The sequence below is a fragment of the Triticum aestivum genome, chromosome 1B (genome assembly GCF_018294505.1).
Source record: "Triticum aestivum cultivar Chinese Spring chromosome 1B, IWGSC CS RefSeq v2.1, whole genome shotgun sequence".
NCBI classification, from domain to species: Eukaryota; Viridiplantae; Streptophyta; class Magnoliopsida; order Poales; family Poaceae; genus Triticum; species Triticum aestivum.
In genome coordinates, this window is record NC_057795.1 from 42,147,257 (window position 1) to 42,170,440 (window position 23,184).

The 23,184-nt window shown below is 45.9% G+C and overlaps 1 protein-coding gene across 1 annotated transcript; it reads right to left on the bottom strand.

Moving 5' to 3' along the window:
• Positions 1-8,763: 8,763 nt before the first annotated feature.
• On the bottom strand, positions 8,764-11,400 carry LOC123076650 (uncharacterized). The gene is made up of 4 exons (XM_044498789.1): positions 11,085-11,400; positions 10,902-11,000; positions 10,558-10,818; positions 8,764-8,988 (listed from the first exon to the last, which is right to left on the bottom strand). The coding sequence occupies exons 1-4, from the start codon at positions 11,142-11,144 to the stop codon at positions 8,764-8,766; spliced, it is 645 nt and encodes a 214-aa protein (XP_044354724.1). The 5' UTR covers positions 11,145-11,400.
• Between the last annotated feature and the right edge of the window lie 11,784 nt (positions 11,401-23,184).

Consider the following 23,184-nt stretch of genomic DNA (forward strand, 5'->3'; position numbering starts at 1 on the left):
CAGGCTATTTGATGCACCAACGGCGACTAGCTTGATGCACGGCTCGTCTTCTTTGGGACGTCGCCTTACGTGCAGCGACCGATCAGTGCAACAAGGACGGAAACGTCCGACGGATCGTTGTCGCGTACAGATGGGTAGATCGGTCGAGGGAGGGAGATAGACAGGCTAGCCACGGCGTGGTCCGGTCCAGTGGCTGGACGGGGTGACGGGCAGGAAGAGATCGAGATCACAACGAAATAAAACGAACTACTCAGTGTAATGATTAGTGGAGCGAGCTTCCCTTATCCAAGGACGAAATCATGCAAGATACCCGGTGTTTCACATGTTGCCCGCTTGCCACTTGCGGACTGCTACGCCGAAGCTCTAATGGCAATCCATAAGTTTTGCCTTCCGGTCTACAAATCTGTAACTAGGTTTCTATAATGTAAAAGAAATGGCATAAATTATTCGCGCTTGCTATTTGTAAATCTTCTGGGATCGGTTTACATGTCCGTTGATTCCTGAGAAGAAGAAGGCGAGGAGGAGATGCAGGCGACGAGGCCCAGGAGGCCAAGCTAGGACCGCATTGAGACATGGATACCGTGGTTTACCTGAGGAGCGACCCTAAGTTGCAAATCTCAGTGGACCGGGAAAATCGGTACCGCAAATTTCTTTCGACCAAGCAGCAAACCCTAGCTAAGTTATAATGTGGCAGGTTATCTATAGATTGCTTAAAAAAGGAATTGGCTCCGGTCAAAAAAATTGCCACGTCGACCCGCCCTCCACCGTGGTCCAACTGATGCACCCAGCCGGCATCGCACAACTGCATTACCACACCGTACACCGCCTCCCCGACATCCCTCTAAACCTCCAATTTCCTAGCATCGGCGAGCTCCGACTCTGTGTGGCACCCGGAGTCGTCAACCTACTGCATCACCTCCATCGGTGGAGAGTTAGAGAAAGAACAAAGAGGACTCTCATCTACCACCTCTTCCTAGAAAGGCATATACTCCCTCCATTTCACAATGTAGTGCCTATAGATTTTTGTGAAAATCAAACTTTGCCAACTTTGACCAAGTGTATAGAGAAAATTGTCTACATCTACAATACCAAACATGTACATTCTGAAAATATAACTCATAATGTATCCAATGATATGCATTTGGTATTCTAGATGTACCTACTTTTCTCTATAAACATGGTCAAAGTTTGCAATGTTTGATTTTTATAAAAATCTATAGGCACTACATTATGAAACGGAGGGAGTAGGTTTTTTTGCCTTAGTGTCGCCGCCGCCGCCAGTTCACCTCTCCTCCAGGTGCCTTTCGGCGCCATCGAGGTGGGGGGAACCATGGTTTGGAGTTGACCGTGTTTGGGTCTCCCTAGATCTGGGTAAGGCTCGGACTAGTTGTCTGAATTTGAGCTTGTGAGCAGAAACTCCACGTCCAAAGAATCATTGCTTGTCGGGAAAAGACTGGTGAACCAGCTAGGACGGTTGTTATGCAGTAGGGGCCATGCAAAGGCAAACGTTTGGGGTCAGATTTTCTGGTTTTGTGCATCTCGACGGTGACCTGCATGGCCTCACTAGTCTGCTCTGCTCTAGGACAGGACAGGGCGTGCACAAGCTTGCACCACTCGCTTCGGATCAATTTAAGATGTGATCCTCAAACATACTCACATGTTGACATGTACAAGGCGTTCGGTGTATCTGTATCCACTAGGAATTTTTCAGAGGCTCTAGGCGCTCACAGGGAGGAGTAGGGCACATGCTTAACCAGTTGCAGGAGCCAGAAGGCGCGCGGCAGAACCAGACCCCTTTCTTTCATTTTTTTTGCTTGCTGGATGCTGGATGATACGGATGTTTCATTGGGTTATCGAGAAGATGGTGGATTCAGGCACACGAGACGTCGCGTCTGAGAAATATTTTTACATGTGGACTGATTGGACACCATCATAAGTTTTGTATAGAACAATACTACAGTTGTGCAGTATTTAACATGCTTGCGTTTGACTTGTGCATGCACCGACCGATGCACGCACCTTTGAGTCCTCGACACCTTGGCAGATACAAAGTACGTGCACACGTATACAATTTTTACGGGGGCAACACGACAAAAATGATAATACTGTTCGGTTAATTAGCTGGCTAATGATCACCTGTGTGCTGTGTGTCGTGCCGATCTCTTTGACGTAGTCGGTCAAGTATATAAATTTATCTATACGTTGCAAAGCACGTAGTACGTGGCGAAAAGGTGCAGTTTCCATGTGGCAAGTTGTTTGTTTAACGAGGGCAGTGGTTGCTCGTTCGCCGCATGTAGTCATCCTTAATTGTTGTGTGTTGTACGTGGGTACGTACGTGTGGTGAACGTCCTTCTGGCTGGCTACGTGCGTTAACATATCCGCCGTCCAAACTAAACAGTTGGTCGGACGTACTATCGCCCCGATGCGCGCGGCGTGACCAAACCGTCCAGTTCATACTTAGTTTATGGTGCATGTTTGTTTGGCTCATATATATGAACTTAAGTAGCATATAATAACTAAAACAAAGGAAATTGAGAGATACTAGGTGGTTAGGGCATCTCTAACGCGAACCTGAAGCCCCCTGCAACGCGGTCCGAACAAGTTTTGCCATGCAATGCGGACCTGTATTGGCCACGGAGCGGTCTGGACGTGCTTTTCCCCGTAAACCAAAGACAAAGGAAGGAGGTTTGCGGGACCGCTGCTACGTCCGCGTTCGGTAACCGTGGCCACCCAAAACCCTCCTTCCTCACCTGTGTGCTTTTTCGCCCGACGCCAGCTGCCTGCATTGATACCGGTCCGGAGCGTACGCGACCTCTAACTATCGGCATTGAAGCGGCGCGCTGGCCGAGAGAGCGGCGCCCCCTACTGCATGTCTGCTTGGACACACCACCTTGTTGCATCCAAATGGCAACAGACTGCCTGCCCGCCTCCATTAAATCCACGCGCGTGCCAAGAAATCTACTCCGGTAACACGCCTGTTTACAAGTCGGCGGACATTAAACACAATGCAGGTTGGCTCCTCGCATCCCCCGCTATTCAAACGAGACCAGATGCCAGGTAAGAAGCGCACCACAACTCTTCTCCCCATCTCCTCCTTGCATCACATTCTCCACACTCTTCATGGCATCCGGCGAGAGCAGGAAGAGGAGTTCTCCGACATAAAAGCCGGTTGGGTGCCCCGCCGAGCCTGCCGGATATGAGTTAGACAACTCGCTACTCCACCTCCCTCGCCGCTCCAGGCCGTCAGTACCATGGGCGAGGATGCAGGCTGGCGTACGGAGGAGCAAGTGGGTGCTCCAAGCCAGCGCGTGGTGCAGCAACTCGTCGCTCCAAGCCAGCTCGCGGAAGAGTGGCAAGTTGCTCCAGGGCGGCATGCAGGGGAGCACAACAACGCGGGCATCGTGGCTACTGTGGACAAGGGCATGTCGTACCGCTTCCCCCCTCTCCCCCGCGCGCGTGCCATCCACCATCAATGTTCACGAAACCACGACCTACCAACGGAGAAAAAAAGTCGGCGTCCTGGAGATCAACGAGGTGGCCAGCACGTTCACGACTGCCACTGACAGGGAGGAAAAGTAGATCATCCAGAGGCCATCGTCGCGGACAAAATTACTGTTATGACCTATAAGGCTAACAAAATCCCGATTCGACCTCGCTTTGGAAAAAATTTTGTTTCTGACCTTTTTAGGCGACGCCAACATCCCTGGCGTCTGGGTTGCGAAGCAGACGCCAGGATACCTGGCGTCTGGCCCCTGGCCCGCACTGCCCGCCTGCACGTTGACCAGCTGACGTGGCAAAGGGGCCAGACGCCAGGGACCCTGGCGTCTGGCCCTGGTAAGTGGATAACCCACGGGAGAGTGTGTGGGACCCACCCCACACACTTTCCCCAATCCACAACCCGAGCTTGAAGAACACTTGGAGCTCTCATACTCTCTCCTACCCCTCAAGCTCCCCCTCAAATCCTCTCCAAAAGGTGCATCCCTTAGGTGGATCTTTCCATCACTTTGCTGCTCTTGGTAATCTCCCCCAAATCATCCAATTATTTTTTGTTAAATCTTGTTATTTTGGTTGCATTTTATACATGTTGGTGGAACCCTAGTTCATGTTTTCTCCCCCATATGTTAGTGTGAATGGCTTGGTTAACTTTGATAATATAGTGCTATGCATGGTGTGTAGTAGGAATATATGTTTGTTGAGTAGAAAGATTGGGGTTAGGGTTAGTTAGTGATTAGGGTTAACTTTGCTTAGTGTGTGTTAATTAGTGATACTTTTGTGGACATGACCAATAATTTAGTGTTGATATGATTTGGATATAATAAGATGTATTTGGATAAACACCAATTCTCATTTAAGTCTTAAATGCATTCATGTTATTTTTAGATGGAGAGACTTGTTAATGTTCATTACATTGACAAGGAGGCATTCTTGAGTAACAATGCCGACACGGGTGAGGAACCATTGGTTTTTGATACAAGCCCTAGCTATGAGGATGTTGCTGCAAAAGTGAGACAAGTTTTGAAGTGGATGGACACCAATGTTGATGTTAAGTTAATAGGAAGGTATGATGTTGGAGTTGGAGCCAAATCTCGCTTGAAAAGTATGCCTATCACCTCGGATTTGCATTGGGATGTATACAAGGAAAAAGTATCCCAATCGGAAGACAAGTCACTTGAATTGTTTGCCACCAAGGTTGAATCTCCTCGGTTTACCTTTGATTTGAACCGGCATGTCTCTTCCCCAATGGATGACATGAGCGAGAGGACAATGGTGCCACTTGTTGAGCATAGGGTTGTGGTTGATGCCCCCAATGTTTATCCCCCACCACATCCCCGTGTACCATCTATTAAAGCAAATGAGGTTGAGTTGTATGCCCCCAATGCTTCTAGCCAACCACCAACTAGCCAAGCAAATGAAGTTGAGGTGATTGCTAGTGACGGAGTAATTCAAGAGGATGAAGATGCTTATGATGACGACGAAGAGCAAGAGGAAGGGTTTCATGGTAATGATGTTGGTGACTTGGATGCGTACATAGCGCAAAAGGACATGGATCGTGACTTGCCTTTTAGGCGTCAATATGCGTATGACTCGGATGACGAGGGTCCAGTTGAACAGTTGGACGAGGATGGATTCACAAAGGAGGAGAACCAAATCCACTTTGAGCTGACGGGCTTACAAAAAAGAACTCACTTGTTTAAAGATCTCAGCCTTGCCCATAAAGCTGTTGTTGACGGTGGAATGAGAATGACGGCGATTGAGCCAACACCATGCCCGGATCCAGGAGAACCAAGGGTGGAGAATGAGGACGAGAATGCTTATTTGAAGAAAGGAGTGAAGTTTCTGAGCTTGCCTATGCTGAAGTTTTGGTTGGCTGACTATGCGATTCGAAACCATAGGCCATTTTATGTTGAGCACTCCGACATGAAGTTGCGTTACACCGTGGTGTGTGAGCAAGAAGGATGCCCATGGAAGGTTCGTGCAAGAAAGCTTAAAGAAACCGAAGAATGGGTGTTAAAAAGTTGTGTTGCCACTCATAGATGCAAACCTCCATCTAAACGACTTAGAAAGACACACCGTCAACTCACATCTGAGTATCTCGGATACAAATGGATGAAAGACATAGGCTTTGATCCCACTGTGAAAGTGAGGTTTCTCATGCGGACGGTGAAAAAACAATTTGGTTATGAAGTCAAGTATGGGAAGGCATGGAAGGCAAAGGCAAATGCTATTAGGATGTTGTATGGTGGTTACGAAGAAGCATACAACCAGCTCCCAAGGTTGTTGGCCGCCATTGCACATAGGAACCCGGGCATGTTTCATGTGGTCGAGGATCACGAGGGAGTGTTCCACCGTGCCTTCTGGAGTTATGGACAATGTGTGGAGGCGTTTCAGCATTGTCGTCCGGTCTTGTCTATAGATGGCACGTTCTTGACCGGTAGATACAAGGGCACACTAATGGTAGCAATGGCGCACTCATCAAACGACAATGTGTTGCCGTGTGCATTTGCTTTGGTGCCTTCCGAGCACCAAGACAACTGGGAGTGGTTCATGGGTCATGTTAGGCATAACGTGATTGGGGCTAGGGAGGTATGCATCATATCGGACCGGCATCATGGCATACTCAAGGCAATGGACATTGTTATTCCAGGATTTCCAAAGCTTCACCACAGATGGTGCATGAGGCATTTCGTGGCCAACTTTTACCGGGCATGTAAGAGCAAGGAGCTCAGCAAAGACCTTACCCATGTATGTGTGGCCTTCACCACCCAAGGTTTCGATGCTCGGTACAACAAACTCTTTGCAGCGGTGAACGAAGGGGGAAAAGACTTCTTAACTAGGAATTTAAGCGAGAAGCACAAGTGGGCACGCGCTCATGACGATGGTGGTTGGCGATATGGCGACATGACGAGCAATCTGGTAGAATGTTTCAACAATGTGTTGAAGGGTGCTCGTGCATTGCCGGTGACTGCAATAGTGGAGTACACCTTCTTCAAGCTTAATGAGTACTTTCAGAGGCATTCTGAAGAGACTGCAAAATGGATAGGTGAAAAAAAGGATTATCCGGAAAAGGTTGATGAATGGTTGCAGTTACAAGCAAGCAAGTCTTCACGGCAACAAGTTATCATATTCGATAGAATTGAAATGATCTATCAAATTGATGAGCCAGGTGGCACAACACGAGACGGTAGACAATATGGTGGTGCTGCATTTGAGGTGAAACTGAAGACTCGGTGGTGCCAGTGCGAGAGGCCTAGTAAGTATCATTGGCCATGCTCGCATTTGATAACGGCGGCGAAGGCGAGAAACATACATGTTTGTGATGGAAAACCGTGCGGATGCAAGAGTTCCATCTGGAAGCTACTAGGTTGACATGGGCGCCAAGATTTCGCCCTTTCTTGGACCAATCACAGTGGCCTGAGTACCATGGCCCTCATATTAGGCCAGACCCTCTTCTGAAGGTGGAGACGAAGGGTAGAAGGAGAACTAAGAGGTTCAGGGGTGATATGGATGACCTGGCTGGATACACTGGCATGAAACAATTTGGTAGCGGTCATTTCATGGAGGCTCCTGACACTATCAACTGTGGGGTGTGCGGTGAAGGGGGACACAATGAGCGGACATGCAAGAATAAGAAAACCAAAAAAAGAAAAACAAGTCGTGGAGGCGGCACCGATGGTGAACGAGGTGGAAGAGGTGACGGTGGTGGTGGTCGAGGAAGCACAAGTGTCAGAGGTGGTAGTGGTGGTCGTAGAGGGAGCACAAGTGCTAGAGGTGCTAGTGTTCGTAGAGGGAGTACAAGTGCTAGAGGTGGTGGTCGAGCTAGCACAAGTGCTAGAGGTGGTGGTCGAGCAAGCACAAGTGCTAGTGGTGGTGGTCGAGCTAGCACAAGTGCTAGAGGTGGTGGTCGAGCTACCACAAATGCTAGAGGTGGTGGTCGAGCAGGCACAAGTGCTAGAGGTGGTGGTGGTCGGAGAGGAAGCACAAGTGCTAGAGGTGGTGGTGGTCGTAGAGGAATGGTTGATAATGGATCGGCCTTCGGTTTTTTGCTTAATCCAGATGGTTGATCTAATAATAATGGTATATTATTTGTTCATACAATTCCTAGCATTTATTCATTTACTGTATTTACGCGTTTACTCTCTTTATGTCTTGTGTTAACAATTGTTCTTTTTGTAGGCATGGCTTCATCCGGTTCCAGGACGAGGCCGGCGTGCGCGGACCAAGAGGACATGCCGAAGACGTGGATGGAGGCCAGTTTGGACAAGGAGAAGGAGAAGGATGTGCACACACCATCATGTTGGTGTGCTGATGTTTGTAAGCTGAAGGTGTCCACTGACCGCAACAAGTCATGGACAGAAGGTAGAAGGTTTTTCGTGTGTCCCAACTATGCACATGATCGTCGAAGGCCAACTAACGCATATGACATACCACCGGTATGTTAGGTGTACATACAAAAAACATCAACAAGTTGTCACTCATATGTCTAACAAAAACATGGTTTATATGTAGTCCCCTCCTCCACTTTGCAAGTACTTCACTTGGATAGATCACGAGGTACCAAAAGATGTCCAAGAGGACCAACGTCGAGATTGGTTACGGAGGCAGCGCCTATTCGAGGAGTCCTATGCACGGGGATTGGAGCGGGAGCATCGTGAGAAGCAGGCTCGTGAGCGCAAGAAGCGTGAGGAAGAGAGGGCACGCAAAGAGAAGGAGGCTCGTCAAGAAGAGAGGGCAAGAAAACTTGCAAGGGCTCGCGATGCACGAGAGGAGGACGAGGCACGTGACAAGAAGGGAAAGTGGCCCCGTACTACTCAGTAGACAAATGGAAAGGCACCGGCGTCGATGATGAACTGTCGAGACTTTGTTTAATGTATCAACTTGTTATTCGAGACCTTGTGTGGTCATGAACTACTTATGTCATTCGAGACATCGTGTGTGATGAACTTGTAATTCGAGACTATTTGAGAATGTGCAAACTATGTTCGTCATTCGAGACTAGTTAGTATGCTTTGTTCATATTTTTTGGTTGAGACTAGCATGCTTTGTCCATGCTAAGCAAAAAGACAGAAGTGTGTGCAAAAACACCAGGTCCACACCCAGACGCCAAGGTCCATGGCGTCTGCCTCCCACACCCAGACGCCAGGGACCCTGGCGTCTGGCTCATTTTGCTCGCGCAGGAGACCAGACACCCTGTCTGATGTGTCTGATGGACACCCAGATGCCAAGGTCCTTGGCGTCTGCCTGCCACACCCAGACGCCAGTGGATCATTTTGCTCGCGCAGGAGACCAGACACCCTGTCTGATGTGTCTGATGGACATCCAGACGCCAAGGTCCGTGGCGTCTGCCTGCCACACCCAGACGCCAGGGACCCTGGCGTCTGGATCATTTTGCTTGCGCAGGAGACCAGACACCCTGTCTGATGTGTCTGATGGACATCCAGACACCAAGGTCCGTGGCGTCTGGTATCCAGAGAGCATTTTTGCAGTTATCTGTTTGATGGATAAGATTCGAGTGGATAAGATTTTTTGGGCCCACCTCTAGCCCTCTCATCCATTCATCTCCTCTACCTCTCTCTTTTCATTCATATCCACCCACTCTCACCTCTAGGCCTGCCAACATCACTCCCTCATCCAGCACCCTAACCCCCCTCAAATCTCTCACGAATCGGGCCGGTTTCACCGTTGGATCTTCAGGATTTCGAAACTAGAAGGTAAATCAACTCCACCCCTATTTTTTGGTTGGTTTAATGTATTATAGTTTTGTGAAAACCCTAGTTTGTTTTCCTCGTGGTTTAATGTAACATAGGTTAGCTACTAAGAGATCTGTGTGTTGTAGATGGCTAAGCAGTGGGTGCTTAGCCCTGTTGTTCATGTCCAAGGCTTGTCTCCATGTGTTGTGCAAGTTAGTGAAGTGGACCTCACTTTCGATTGGTTGAAGACTAAATTCATGTTGAAGCAAGGGTTGAAGGAAGAGGATTTTGTGTACTACGTCAGCAGGAGGCAGTCAGATGGCCCCGGGAAAGAAAATTGGTTGACATAACTGATGATGACAAGATTTAAGAAATCCTGGAAGAATGGGAATGGAAAAGGGTTGTTGACTTGCATTGCTACAGGAAACCGAGTTATATGTGATGTTCATGTCGTTTCAACCATCGTGGTCATGAACTACTTATGTCATTCGAGACATTGTATGTGATGAACTTCTCATTCGAGACTATTTGTGTAATTTGAACTATGTTTGTAATTTGCTATGTCATTCGATACATTGTATCGTAGATCATCGTGGTCATGAACTAATGTTTGTCATTCGATACTATGGGTGTTTGCTAGAACAAAATATATATGTCATTCGATACTATGCTGTGACAAAATATGAACAAAACGAAAAAACTACTACACCAGGGCCAGACGCCAAGTACCATGGCGTCTGCTCCCCTGACTTAGACCAGACGCCAAGGACCATGGCGTCTGCTCCCCTGACTTAGAACAGACGCCAAGGACCATGACGTCTGCTCCCTTGACTTTATACCAGACGCCAACGACCCTGGCGTCTGGGTCCCTGTACATAATATTTGACATGCTATTTGACACAGGAAGACATCACATATATAATAATATGACAGGTTCATAGAACACAGAAGATAGCACATTCCACATAATTTTCACCACGACAAATTCTTGCATACAAACGACAACAAGTCCATAGATTTTTCATCACGACAAATTCATGCATACATAAGACATCAAGTGCATACATAAGACACCAAATTCAAGACAACAAGAAGCTCACTTCCTCCTTCCTCTCTTCACCATGGTTGCAAGTGTAGGCTCCTCCTCTTCGCTAGTCTCCTCCTCCTCCTCTTCGTTGTATGCCTCCTCCTCCGCCTCAGTGTTGGCCTTATATCTTTGCATTCCTATTGGGATAAGCTTATGAGGATACTCCGGACTATGGAATTGTGTGTTCCATGTCTTCTTTCTACCTTTCCTGCCTGGTCTCTTAGCTATGGCTTTGCCTTTCCTAGATGGTTGTGGAGCATTGCCTTGTGTTGGTTGTGTAGCCTGTGATGGTTGTGGAGCATCAACATCATACTCATGATCCTCTTCATGTGTTGCATCATACTCATGCTCCTCATGATGTGTTGGCTCCTCTTGATGTGATGGCTCCTCTTCATGGAACTCCTCCTCCATGTCCTCATCGTTCTGTAGATAACGCCGTCTATTAGCTGTGGCGGCGCGGCTACCAGGTGCATACACGTCACTGGACTGAGCACCATGGCAAGAAAGCATTGCTGCCATCTTATGAAACCGCTTCTTGAACTTCTGCAATAAGACAAAATATGCTATGATATGAGATGCACATAAATAATCCGCGAAAAGAAACTTTTATAATATATTGATCACACCTCCATCGTGCTCCTAAGAGTCCTCTCAGATAATGCACCACCAGGTGGATGACTCAGTGCAACATTGGCATCGTTGACGCACAGAAGCAACTCTCTGCCCTGCAATTCATGAACACACCAAACTTATGTATTTGAAAGAAGACAACATGATGCAAGTATGTTAGAATAGGTCAAACAGACTACCATTTCATCATGCATCGGTGCATAGTCAACGTGAGCCCCTCTGGTGTCTCTCACAGCCATGTTGAAGGTTTGATAACCTTGTGCAGTCTCCGGGTCTTCAGACACCAACTCCGACCACTCCTCATGAGTCCAACCAGGCTTCAGCTTTAACCGGTAACGATCCGCATACCACACTTGGTACTTCTGATATGCTGACTGATTGTGAGGTCTATTCTCTGATTGCACTAACGTGTCTCTTTGATTCCAAATTTCTATCCACGCACGGTGTTTGTTTGCCCAATCCGATATATCCTGATTGTTCCTTCGATCGAACCTACAAATGATGCACGGGACAAAGCATTAGCAAACATTGACTTATTCAATGCTCTACTACATACTCAAGGCATGCTTGCTTACCGATGCAGAGATAGCATTTCCTCCTTGCTCTCCTCAATTGGAATACCTTGTCTTCTTCCAAATTGTCTTGCCACACGGTCTACAAAGTGCCACTCGACTGCGAAGAAGCATATCATTGGGCACCTCGCCCGCCAAAGATGGCTATCACGCGTGCACATCTCATTAAGATCAAAGTCACGATCTTCCACATAAGGCAACCAATATACCTGCAAAACAAAGAGATACATTGTTAGCTACATAAGTTTCATTCTTGACTAAATTTTATCTCATCGAACTTCTCAAAACCTGCTCAGCAGTCAAGGTGTCCAGCTCGTTCATATAGCACTTGTATCGCACATGCGAGCTTCCTGTGTAGACTGTCACTTGTTCCCAATAGTAAGCAAGCGTAGGGCGCCGATATGGATCATCATCATGCAACCCGTCATGATTACCCCGTGGGTTTGCCATGAGGGGGTTCTTGAAATCGGGCCGTCCAACCGGGATCCGCTCCCACATCCACACGGATAGACTCCAAACAAACCCAGACAATGAGGATGTATCTCCCTTCCTCCGACACGCCAAGTCAAGCTGCAATCAAACAAACATGTTAGATATGGAGGCGCATGACAAATGCAAGATAAATGGTTGCAAATATCTCTTACCTGACGATACAAATATGCTAGTGCGGCCGAACCCCAGCTATACTGGGTATCCCAGTTATTGAGTAGCTCCAAGAACATCCAGAGGGCTGAGTTCCCGGTTGCATCTGAGAAGACTACCTTGGTTAGTACATACCAAAGATAGGCCCGCGCGTACTGCTGCACAACCACATCATTGGCACCCTGAGGGCACGGATTGGTGTTTCCTCTGACCAGTTTTAGCCAGGAATGCCTCACTCTTGCGGTATCGGCCTTGCCTTCCTGAGGGCCGTCGGGCTCAACACCAATTAAAATGCCAGTCCGTTCTCGCCAATTACCAACGCTCACACGACCGGTAACAGCTTGTCCGTTGATAGGAAGGCCGCTTATCATAGCCATGTCCTGTAGGGTCATCGTCATCTCCCCACATGGAAGGTGGAACGAGTGAGTCTCCGGCCTCCAACGATCCACAAGTGCGGTCAGCGCCGCGTGGTTCACCGGCGGAGCGCGTCGCTTAAACTGCAACACGAATGGGAGAAGACCCAATCTCCGAATGTAAGGCTCGTACCGCGGGTCGTAAGTAAAGTCATCAGCGGAATGACCCCTCATGCGCATAGCAACTACAAGTTGCAAATAAAGTGATGTTTTAATCAATACAAGAACACAAATGAGAAACAACGAAAATTGATAAGTCTTGCTTCTTACATCTTCCTTCTCAATGGCACGAGCACGATGCTCCTTATCCCACTCATCAATTAATCCGCCATACCAAGGTCCATCATCATCCGCCATCCTACAAAACAAATCACAAACATATATGAATACATGAACAATATCAAACAATATTATTTCCTTCTTCAAGTTATGCCATATGAACACACCATTCTTCTCACACATAACCACATCATTTCTTTCTTCTACATATGCACACACATATCATCAAATTTCATCATCTCTTTTGCAAAAAAAATCATGTACACACAATCATCAAATTTCATCATCTCTTTTGCAAAAAAAATTATATCACTTCACACATATAACATTTTTTCTAAATATATTTGCTGGCCAAAGTAGTCTTCTCAGATTCAAACAAATATTATGCCATCTATATATTCAACATATAGCTAATTTACTAGCACTTGCATACATCATCTATAATTCAAAAAAAAATACAAACTATGTCTATTGGTGGACAACTACAAACATCTACCAACTACACTACCTACCAAATCATCTATCAACTACAAATTATTTCCTAAAACAAAGAAACCATCTACTAATCTAACATCACCTAATGTGAAATAATACATCCAACAAAAGAGGGGAAAACAAAAACAAATTGGAGGGAATAGGGGAGAATACCTCAAGGATGCTTGGGGGGGTCAGATCCACAAATTTGGATGGAGGATGGGGTAGATCAAGGGGGGGTTTGGTGTGAGGGAGAAGGGGGGGGGGGGCGAAGGAGAGAACCCCTCTGTTCGTGCGCCGCGAGGGGGAAGAACAGATGGGTGGGTGGGCTCGGCCCGCGGGGGTTATTCAGTTACCGGGGCCAGACGCCAGGGTCCTTGGCGTCTGGCCCCTTTGCCACGTCAGCAGGTCAACGGGCAGGCGGGCAGTGCGGGCCAGGGGCCAGACGCCAGGATCCGTGGCGTCTGCTTCGCAACCCAGACGCCAGGGATGTTGGCGTCTTCTAAAAAGGTCAGAAACGAAATTTTTTTCCAAACAAGATCAAATCGGGATTTTGTTAGCCACATAGGTTATAACAGTAATTTTGTCCCATCGTCGCTTGGTTCTCACGAAGGCCGCCGCCACCACGTCGCCTCCGTACACAGACCGTCGTCCCTCGCACCAAAACCAACCTGATCCGTGTTTCACGAAAGCAGAGGCCACTCCGACGGGCGGCGCAGCCGGACGTATGCATGTGTACAGGATGGAGACCTGCGGCTCAACTCATCGCCGGCGCCGACCTCGTCGTACTCCCTGACCGGACAGCCGGTGCAACTGCTGCGACGCTCTTGTCGCACGTGCACGCGCTGCCGACGCGTGGGCCAATGGCTGGTCGAGACCCACATGGGGGGCCATGTGCAGCCGCGTCGCATACGACAGCGCCGCGCGGGCCCCCACGCGCGACTCCACCACCATCACTGCAGGCTGCGGCGACCTCGATCGTCCGGGGAAGAGAGTGCTAATCAAAAGCAACTGATGCTTATCGTTAATCATTGCTGGCTGCTGCAAGCCTGCAACTGCTGATTTTGCACCGTTAATTTGTTGTTGATTTGAGGCAGCTGTGAAGTGAAGGTTACTAACCAACCAGTTTACTTGCCAGCTCGAACTGGTTAAAAAAACAACGATGCATACGTTTATAAATTATAATTTGAACGGCGGGTCGCTAAGCTAAGCTAAAAAACAATGGCAGATCGATGGTGGCTAGAGCTAGACGACGACACGGGTTCACGATTGCACCAGCTTGCTGTTAGGCACGCGGCGACCGTATTAACAATGATACTATAGTAGTAGTATATCACATACAAGAGTCCAAGCGATATAGTATCAGTAGATGCTGTTAGTTCCTAGCTAGATTAGATATGTTTATCATGTTTATTAATCACCTCCTAAGTGCTGGTGCATGCACAGGTTCCGAGGTTGCAGAAAAGAACAGATCAGAGCGCGGCAGATTAGATTAGATTAGATTAAGGTTAGGGGAGAATCCAGAGGATGTGCGCCCCATGTTCTGAGGTGGTGTACGTGGCGACTTGTCCGCGCAGCCCCGCTCCCAGAGTCCAAATGCTCGAGCTGGAGCCGGTGGCCTCGGTTTTCTTTTTTTATTCTTGGGATAGCCTCAGACTAATCAATTTCCATGCTTGACTCTTTCCTTGCAGCGATGGGACTATTCCCATGCCTGGCTTAATTAGCTATATATTGTCTCATTAAAGCGAATTGCTGAACATGGGTCAGATGAGTCTTATACATGGAACATCATGGAACATAGTAATAAACAAGTCCAAAAAGCAAGCATGTAAATGATATGCAGACAGGGTACTCCCCGGCGATGGTTTGGTGTGTGCGGTGCATTTTTTTTAACACAATACAGACCCAAGCGCTCATATACACGTGCATACACTCACCCTTATGAACGCATACACGCATACCCTATCCGTATGACCATCTTCGAAAGACTGAACCGACATATCATCTTGAAATTTACGAAGTCACCGTTGGCACCTCGTCATCGACGGGACCACCAGGACTTGAACCCTGATGGGCTGAGGATAACACAGTCTCTCTAACCATCCAACCACAGGTTGGTTGTGTGCGGTGCGACGATGTCTGGTGCTTTCACAAGGAGGCACAATTTCGTTATTTGTGGCCTGTGGGTCGTCTAGAATGCATTTTTGTTGGGATGTGGCTACTTCTGTGATCATGCTCGACATCCAGTTGGCACGTTCAGTAGTGCTTCTGCCTTGGTTGTTGTTGCTCTTCCTATTGCCAATTTTTTCTTTGATGTGCTTTGAAGGAGGGTTTACTCAACACCATTTATCGTTTCAGCCGTGTAGCATTATTTATAAAGCAGGAGGGAAGCCTATTTCAAAAGGTGGTACGTGGATGTATGTACGTATATTTTGCTAGCCGGGCAAGTCACAAATTAAGTGACATAATAGTGATATTTTTCTCAAAAAAATTAATTCTCCTATATTTTTCTCAAAAAATTAGTTGTCCCTATATTGTGCACACATTCTTCAATATTTAACTTTGTTCATCATAAATCATCAATATATAAGTCATGTGACTTAAAAATCATACCATTGGATATTTATTTTGAATACAAATCAATGCAAAATCATAGTCATAATCAACTGTTTTAGATAATAATCTACTGGGTTTCATGTGGCTCAATTAACACATTCACTTTCGGCAAAAAAAAAAATGACACATTCACAAATAATCTGATGGTCAAAGAATTTTTCATGAATATAATTAGGTCTGCATTTTGAATTGAAGAGAGTTAACATAGTTCTGTCTCTTTCGCCGTTAGCAATATTATGTACCGTAAAAGGACTCGAAGTATATCAAGTACTATCACAGTCTGTTTGAGAGTTTCCACATCTAGGGGTTGGTTATACTGTGGGTGCTATATCAAGTTGTCATATATGTTTTGCAAGGAAATCATGTTTGAAGATGGTTATTTTTTCTTGCAAAGGATTAGAAATCTCCAAGTTCATTTCGAGTTGCTTGCCCCTTAATTCCGAGTGAAGCAGTGGAGGAGACAAGTGGATGGTATTAATGGAGCTTTGTGGGGTTTTATGTTGGGCCGGTGCACATGCACGATTTAGGTTTGACGGGTAAAGCAGTTGGAGTAAAACCTTGGGAAAGGTCCAAACGGTCGCCCGTTTCCCCGACGAGCTCCGTCTTTCCTTCGCCTCATCAATGAATTCAGCTTCTGTTTCTTGCCCGAAGCCATACAATAATGCTCACCTTCATCCAATCCGGTCGACGTCTCGTCCCATGCATACCGACGCCCTACATGAACACTAGCACTAGCACGGGCCTAGCTAGCTAGCCGCGCTTGACCGTAATCCAGCCTCACATTGTCCTCACATACTCTGCCGCTCTTATCAAGTTCTCTCCTTGATTCTACTATGGACCCGGCCGGCTACAGTGAAGTCCTCTTTGCTGTGGGGGGCTCAGTTGACTACAAGCAAATTTTGTGGGCCATGCACCATGGTGCACACATCTCTTGCCTTTTAAAATTTTGATTGCCACCTCAGTTGTCTGCATGCTTTGTGGGGCTATGCATGTCAGCATGATGCTGGAATTACCTCATGGTGAGGCTCCTAAGCTACGGCCCGGGTTGAGCGGATGCAATATTGTTTCCTTGTTAACCCACGGGCAGTAGGGCTGCATGCTGCATGCCTCCTGATGTCTTCGCTCACATCGTACCATCCCTCGAGAACTGGCTCACTAGACGGAGACAACCAGACACTAGGGTTGCACGCCGTCCCCGCTTTGGCCCCGGGCCCGGCTTTTGTCAAAATTGTATGTCAAATCGCGGTTGCATGGTACTCCGCGTCTAGAAGATAGTACTACACCCATATTCAACTTTTCTGGCATAGTACAACCTACATTTTGTTGATCAAATTGATCGTTAAAGCTCACCCGCAAAAAAAAAATTGATCGTTAAAGTTAGACCAAATTTGCAGTGTGGCCTTTGTGTGGATAAAAGGAGGGAGTACTATCCAAGAGCGATGCTGGCTCCGAGTAGAGTAAAGTCTCCTTGGCCAGCAAGTCACCATAACACCTTGGCTAAAGCTTGCGCCATTAACGTTATTAGTTCCAACAAGTGACAACAGAAATCAATGATTTTCATCTTGGAGGGTACGCGCCTTTGTTGTCGTGTTCAACTTGTGAAGGACGATAGATCTTCGGCTACAAACAACAACACCATCAACCAGGATATAGTGTGCATACGTCGATCATCATTGTCAAACCCAACCAGTGAAGGTCCAGTCATAGCTTCGCCGCTGAAAGCATGAAGGTTCGAAGCACCCCAATCTCGAGAACGGATCCACGGTACTATGATCAAATTGCTTTCCATGAGTTGCACCACTGGTATCTGCGGTTATAACCACCACGGTCCACGGCGACCTCCGAGATAAGATGTTCCTTATGGCTGAGAATCACAAGGGCACCTTTGCAAGCAAGCACACACGAACCCTGGCCTATATCATCAACCTGGTTAAAGATCGACACCTTCTAGGAGAGGACGATCACGGGACAAGCAACTTTTTGATTCACCTGGCTACACTCAGGAGCATGTTGCTTGTGTCCACTTAAAAGACTAGAACAGCTAACCACCCGCTACCCGGCACCGCAACACCGCAATCGCTCAGCTCCAGAGGAGCCCCCCACCACTCACACATGACCACCGTGATGCCACCCAAATACTATGGTACGAAGCCGAAACACGACATATCCGAGCCACCATTGGACTAGCCTTGTCACCACCATTTACTGTGCAAGCTTTTCGTAGCAGCTTCTCCAGACCGTCAAAAAGAAAGTGAAGGGAGAAGCGACACGAGCCTAGGGTTTGTTCCTCCCCGGGCCACGCTAACAAAGCGATCCCCAGGGGACTTTTTTACTGTTTTGACCCATTAATGAAAGTTTAGCACGATTTAACCCTTTTTTAAAACTTTTTTCGAATCTGACCCATTTTGAGACGCCAGCAACTGTGGCGTTTTGGTTACACCGGAGACGCCGCAGTCTCCGGCGTCTAGCGCCCTGGCCCACCTCATGCTACCATGCAACGTAACATAGGGTAGACGCCACAAACGTCGGCGTTTTGCTAGCATGCATGCATGCATGAACGTATACATATAAGAAGAAGCAATGAAGTCGCTGTGCAGTGTTGCTTAAGCCTTTCTGTAGGTCCCAGCAGTGCCTAGTGCTAGTGCAATCCATGCGTTTGACGTGCGTGATTTTCTGCCGGAGTCAACCATGTCTAGCACCATTGTGTACATATACATGCATATGTACATCTTGGTCCCACGGAAATCTTTTGGTAAGGCTCCAAACCAATGTGTAAAAGCATCTAAAGTCGGATCTATCCTGTTCGGCCCCTAAACGCACAACAAGGGCTAAAACGTATCAGCCGGTGTCAGGCCCTCGAGGTGCATGACCTCGGCCTCACCGAACGGCTGGTTGCGCAACTCCGGGTTGGCAACGGAACCACTGCAATGGCGCCTCAGCCCCACATCATCGGGCTTCGAGTTAAAGGTCAGCGCCATAATGTGTCATGACCTGGAGGCGGAGGTGTGATGTGCTTGTTGTGCACTGCAGAAGGCACAACAACCATCGCGGTCGAGGCTATCACAGTCGGTTTGAGAGTTTCCACATCCAGGAGTTGGTTATGAGGCGTGTGCTATATCAAGTTATCATATAGTTTTTGCAAAGGAAATGCTACTAAAAATCTCCAAGCTCATTTCTGAGTTGCTTGCTCCTTAACTCCGAGTAGCATTAGATTAAAGCAGAGACTTTTGGAGACAAGTGGAGGGTATTAATGGGGCGTTGTGGGGTTTTGTGTTGGGCCGGTGCACATGCACGATTTAGGTTTGACGGGTAAAGCAGTTGGAGTAAAACCTTGGGAAAGGTCCAAACGGTCGCCCGTTTCCCCGACGAGCTCCGTCTTTCCTTCGCCTCATCAATGAATTCAGCTTCTGTTTCTTGCCCGAAGCCATACAATAATGCTCACCTTCATCCAATCTGGTTGATCCCTCGTCCCATACCGACGCCCTACATGAACACTAGCACTAGTCCTGGTCGGTCTCAAAAAAAAAAAAAACAGAGTCGACAGTTGGAATTGATACATGAAAATCTAGCTTTGCCTACCCCTATCTACTTCTGTGATCACAGAGCGTGGGAAGCGTTGGCCTTCACGCATGTTCAGTGAGTTCTCTGATCGGGGCTTTCCCCATGTCACACTGTGGCGTGTTATGCGGGAAATGTAGTGGCAGCACATTTGGGATATCTGCAACCTGATGAAATTTTACTGCCTTGGGATGCTTTGGTGTCTAATCGATCGTGGCAACTAATGTTCTATCTCATGGTCTCTTCAAAATGTTTCATTATGTTTATGGGAGAAATCATGACCTACTGTCCTTGTTCTTATTTACGGTTCCCTGCAGAACTTATCAGCTACAGTAGAACATTATTTTCTTCTTGTTAGAATAAGATATGTGTGTTTTCTAAGTTCTTATGCTGATTCATACATGTGCTTAAATTATTCCTTTCTGCGTTAATGCGGACATATCAACATTTAGCTCTGTTGTGTATCTGTGATGATGTGAAGTCATTCATTTAGTTATGCTTACCTGATTTCTTTACTGACAGGAATGCGCATACTTCACACTTGTTAGCTCGTATAACAACCTAGGATAAATTTTATCACCCTCGAGGTCTCTAGGTGATCGTATTTATTTAATTGCACTAAGTAGGATTGTGCATTATATCATGACTTACCCTCTGCAGTAGCTTACAGTAGGTGCAGCTGAATTTTATGAGCAACACGTAGTTCGTACATTAACAATGTTAATTTAAAGGCAAAGGTGTTTGCTGAAATTTGGGAGATTTATGAGTAGGAGTTCTACGTGTCAAAGAAACCACGCACAACGGCACTGATGCATCTTCCAGTCTCACGGTTAAGTAAACCTGAATTGCAATTGGTCGACTAGCTAGGCGATTGTCTGGAGTTATCTTGACTAGCGTGCATCATCATTTTCAGATTTGAGGGTGTTGAATAAACTTATGCTGTTGAACTAGAATCTTCTCTAGCCTTGTTACAGTCCTAGAAGAAAAGAATCGCATCGTCAGCTATTTATACGGAGAATTTTTTCATCGTTTTCTACTTCGCTTCCTCACACATGCTACCTTTTTCCGCAATGTGGATAGAATTCCTAACAGGCTAATATTCCAAGGTTAACAAGAGAGAAATTATGGGTTCTCTTGCACCTAGAAAAATGGTTAAGGAGCGAAGCTCAGTCCTTGAAAGTGACGCCGAGACATGCAATGCATTTGGCCCGCTCACATTCGCCGTCAGTTCATCGCCCATGTTCTGCTTAAATTAAATTCAAAAAGATGCAGGGGAGCAGTTTCCCGAGCACCCTAGAAGAACACTAGACAAGAACAAAGATTTGTCTCTTCTCTCTACAATACTAATCATTTGTCTTTACTCTACAGAATACTTTGTTTTCTGAATGATCACGGGGAGCATGCACCCAAACCTTCACAGCAGATAGATACGTCCGCAGCACTCACTAACTACAGCAAGCGATCCACACATCCACATCTGGGCGAGCTTCTTCGGGTAGGCATCATCTGAGCGGTTCCCAAGCAGGAGGGGTAGACTGGGATCCAGGGGAGTACCATGCATGCTGCGATATCAATTAGCTCTGACGACCAAACATGGTTGCAGGTTAGTTTACTGAACTGAAATATTTCCGTAAAGGGCATTCTACTATCTCTTTCTTGAAAACATGAGAGATTCTACTGTACTATCTAGTGTTTAGTCTATTCATTGGCTAATCTGCTCATCTGATCCCTAACCTAACCTAACATACTAATCTATCAAGATTAACAAAGTAATTCAAAAGAGCAACGAGGAAAGAAAATCTATCAAGAAAAGATGATGGGAAGCTCTGTGTTTAACAAGAGAGAATTTATGGGTTCTCTACTTCTCTTGTACCTAGAAAAGATGGTCAATGAGGGAAATTCTTTGTTTGAAAGCAATGCTGAGACATGCCATGCATTTTGTCGCTAATACTCCCATCATTTCATCATCACCTATTTTCTGCTCAATTAAATGCAAAAAGATACAGGGGGAGCAGCTTCTCGACTCGAGTTCCCTAGACGAACACTAGATAAGAACAAAGATCTGTTTCTTCTGTCTAGAATACTAATGATTTGTCCTTACTCTACAGAATACTTAATTTTCTCGTGAAATACTGCAGCCAAATTATAGCATCTACTGTTATGTTCTGATACTGTCCTTTGCTAATGAACAAGGGTTGAGTTTCAGTAACCAACCTTCTTTTACTTCGGGATCTTCAGTAACTCTGAAATTCTTTTACGCCATACTCTGCCGTGCGCATTTACCTCCGACTAGAAGTTAATCTGGAAATTGAACCTGTATGTACTGTCCTTTGCCAATGAACAAGGGTGTAACCTGGGTGATTTGATCCTTCTATGATGGTGGACGAGCTACAATGTTGTAATTGCGATGTACTTTGATGAGTGGAAGAAGTAATAAAATCTCTTCGGGATCTCGGTCTTTGTTTCTGAACCTTGCCCCGAAAATACTAGGTGGTTCTTCGTGTTGCTTAGGCCATCCATGTTGAAATAATATGTACAACGAGTTAGACTGAATATCTGATCATTATACCTTCATGTATTTTCCTCATAGGGGTTGTGGTTGATGGTTTCCTGGAAGATATGTTTTCCTATAGTTCTTCCCTTGGAGATATGTTTCCTTAGACTAAACTAGTACAAATGCCCGTGCGTTGCAACGGGCTAAAAATTTGTAAAACATACTCTGTGTGACAGTAGCGCCATTTCTTAGATCCAGTTCTGATAAACATCGATATAAGTTTATAATGTTATCTCTTTTCGGAGTATGACGCATGGACCTAAATAAGCCACCATAACATCTTTCATCAATGAAAGAGTAGTGGTGCATGGAATAGTCTAGTAATCGATTCTATTTTTTATTTCTCAAAAAACACAATTATTTCTTATTATAAAATAATTAAAAAAATTGAAAATTTTAATCTTTTTATTAGAACTGAAACATCTTTTGAAGATGAATTTTTTTGAACACATGTTTTTAACTAAGAAATTTGGAAATTTTGCGGTCGAAATTAAATGGTTTTGTTAAAATAATTGGAACATTTTTTAGAGTTTTGTGCATTTTTAAAAAATCATGAACATATTTAAAAGCATGTTTTTTTAAATAAGAAGATTTTGGAACACTCTTTGTCTAAAAAAACACGCACTTGGTGTCCGCAATTAAAAAAATTTGTTGGTGTCCAGACCATGTAGTGTAAAGATGAGAAAGTCGTCGGGGTGTCCTTTGATGGCCCCTCCTTCAACTTAGCACTATCATCGGGCAGAAGAACGTAAGTGTTTTTAGCGGGATATACAGACGTTGAAATTGTTGTATACTGTTCAAGAGTTTAATAACTAATTAAATGTTTTTCCTAGAATTTTCAAAATGTTTCAATACAAACGAATTTATTTTGGATGAAAGAGTAGTGGTGCATTGAAGTGGGATTGTTTGTATACATTTTTTGTTAATATTTAAAAGCAAACTGGCTTTTACTATGTTGATATTTTTTTAAGAAAATGTTGGTTGCTTGGTTTGCAAAATTATATTATGTTCCTTTTCTTTTGCACTACTTGAACTTGGCCCAAACACCGAACCGCACTCACTCCGCATCATCACCATAAAAAGACAAACTTTTTTGATAAATTTCATGTGGATGCCACGTACACCATCAATCACGTATACGTTTCTTCTACATTTTAGCAAACAAACAACA

Bases quoted from the DNA above. Each gene is read 5' to 3' on its own strand.
- LOC123076650 (XM_044498789.1), bottom strand. From the start codon at position 11,144: ATGGCTGTGAGAGACACCAGAGGGGCTCACGTTGACTATGCACCGATG. The intron at 10,819-10,901 runs GTGTGATCAATA...GTCTTATTGCAG, and splicing joins CTCTTAGGAGCACGATGGAG to AAGTTCAAGAAGCGGTTTCA. The intron at 8,989-10,557 runs GCTACACAACCA...TCCATCAAACAG, and splicing joins ATGCTCCACAACCATCACAG to ATAACTGCAAAAATGCTCTC.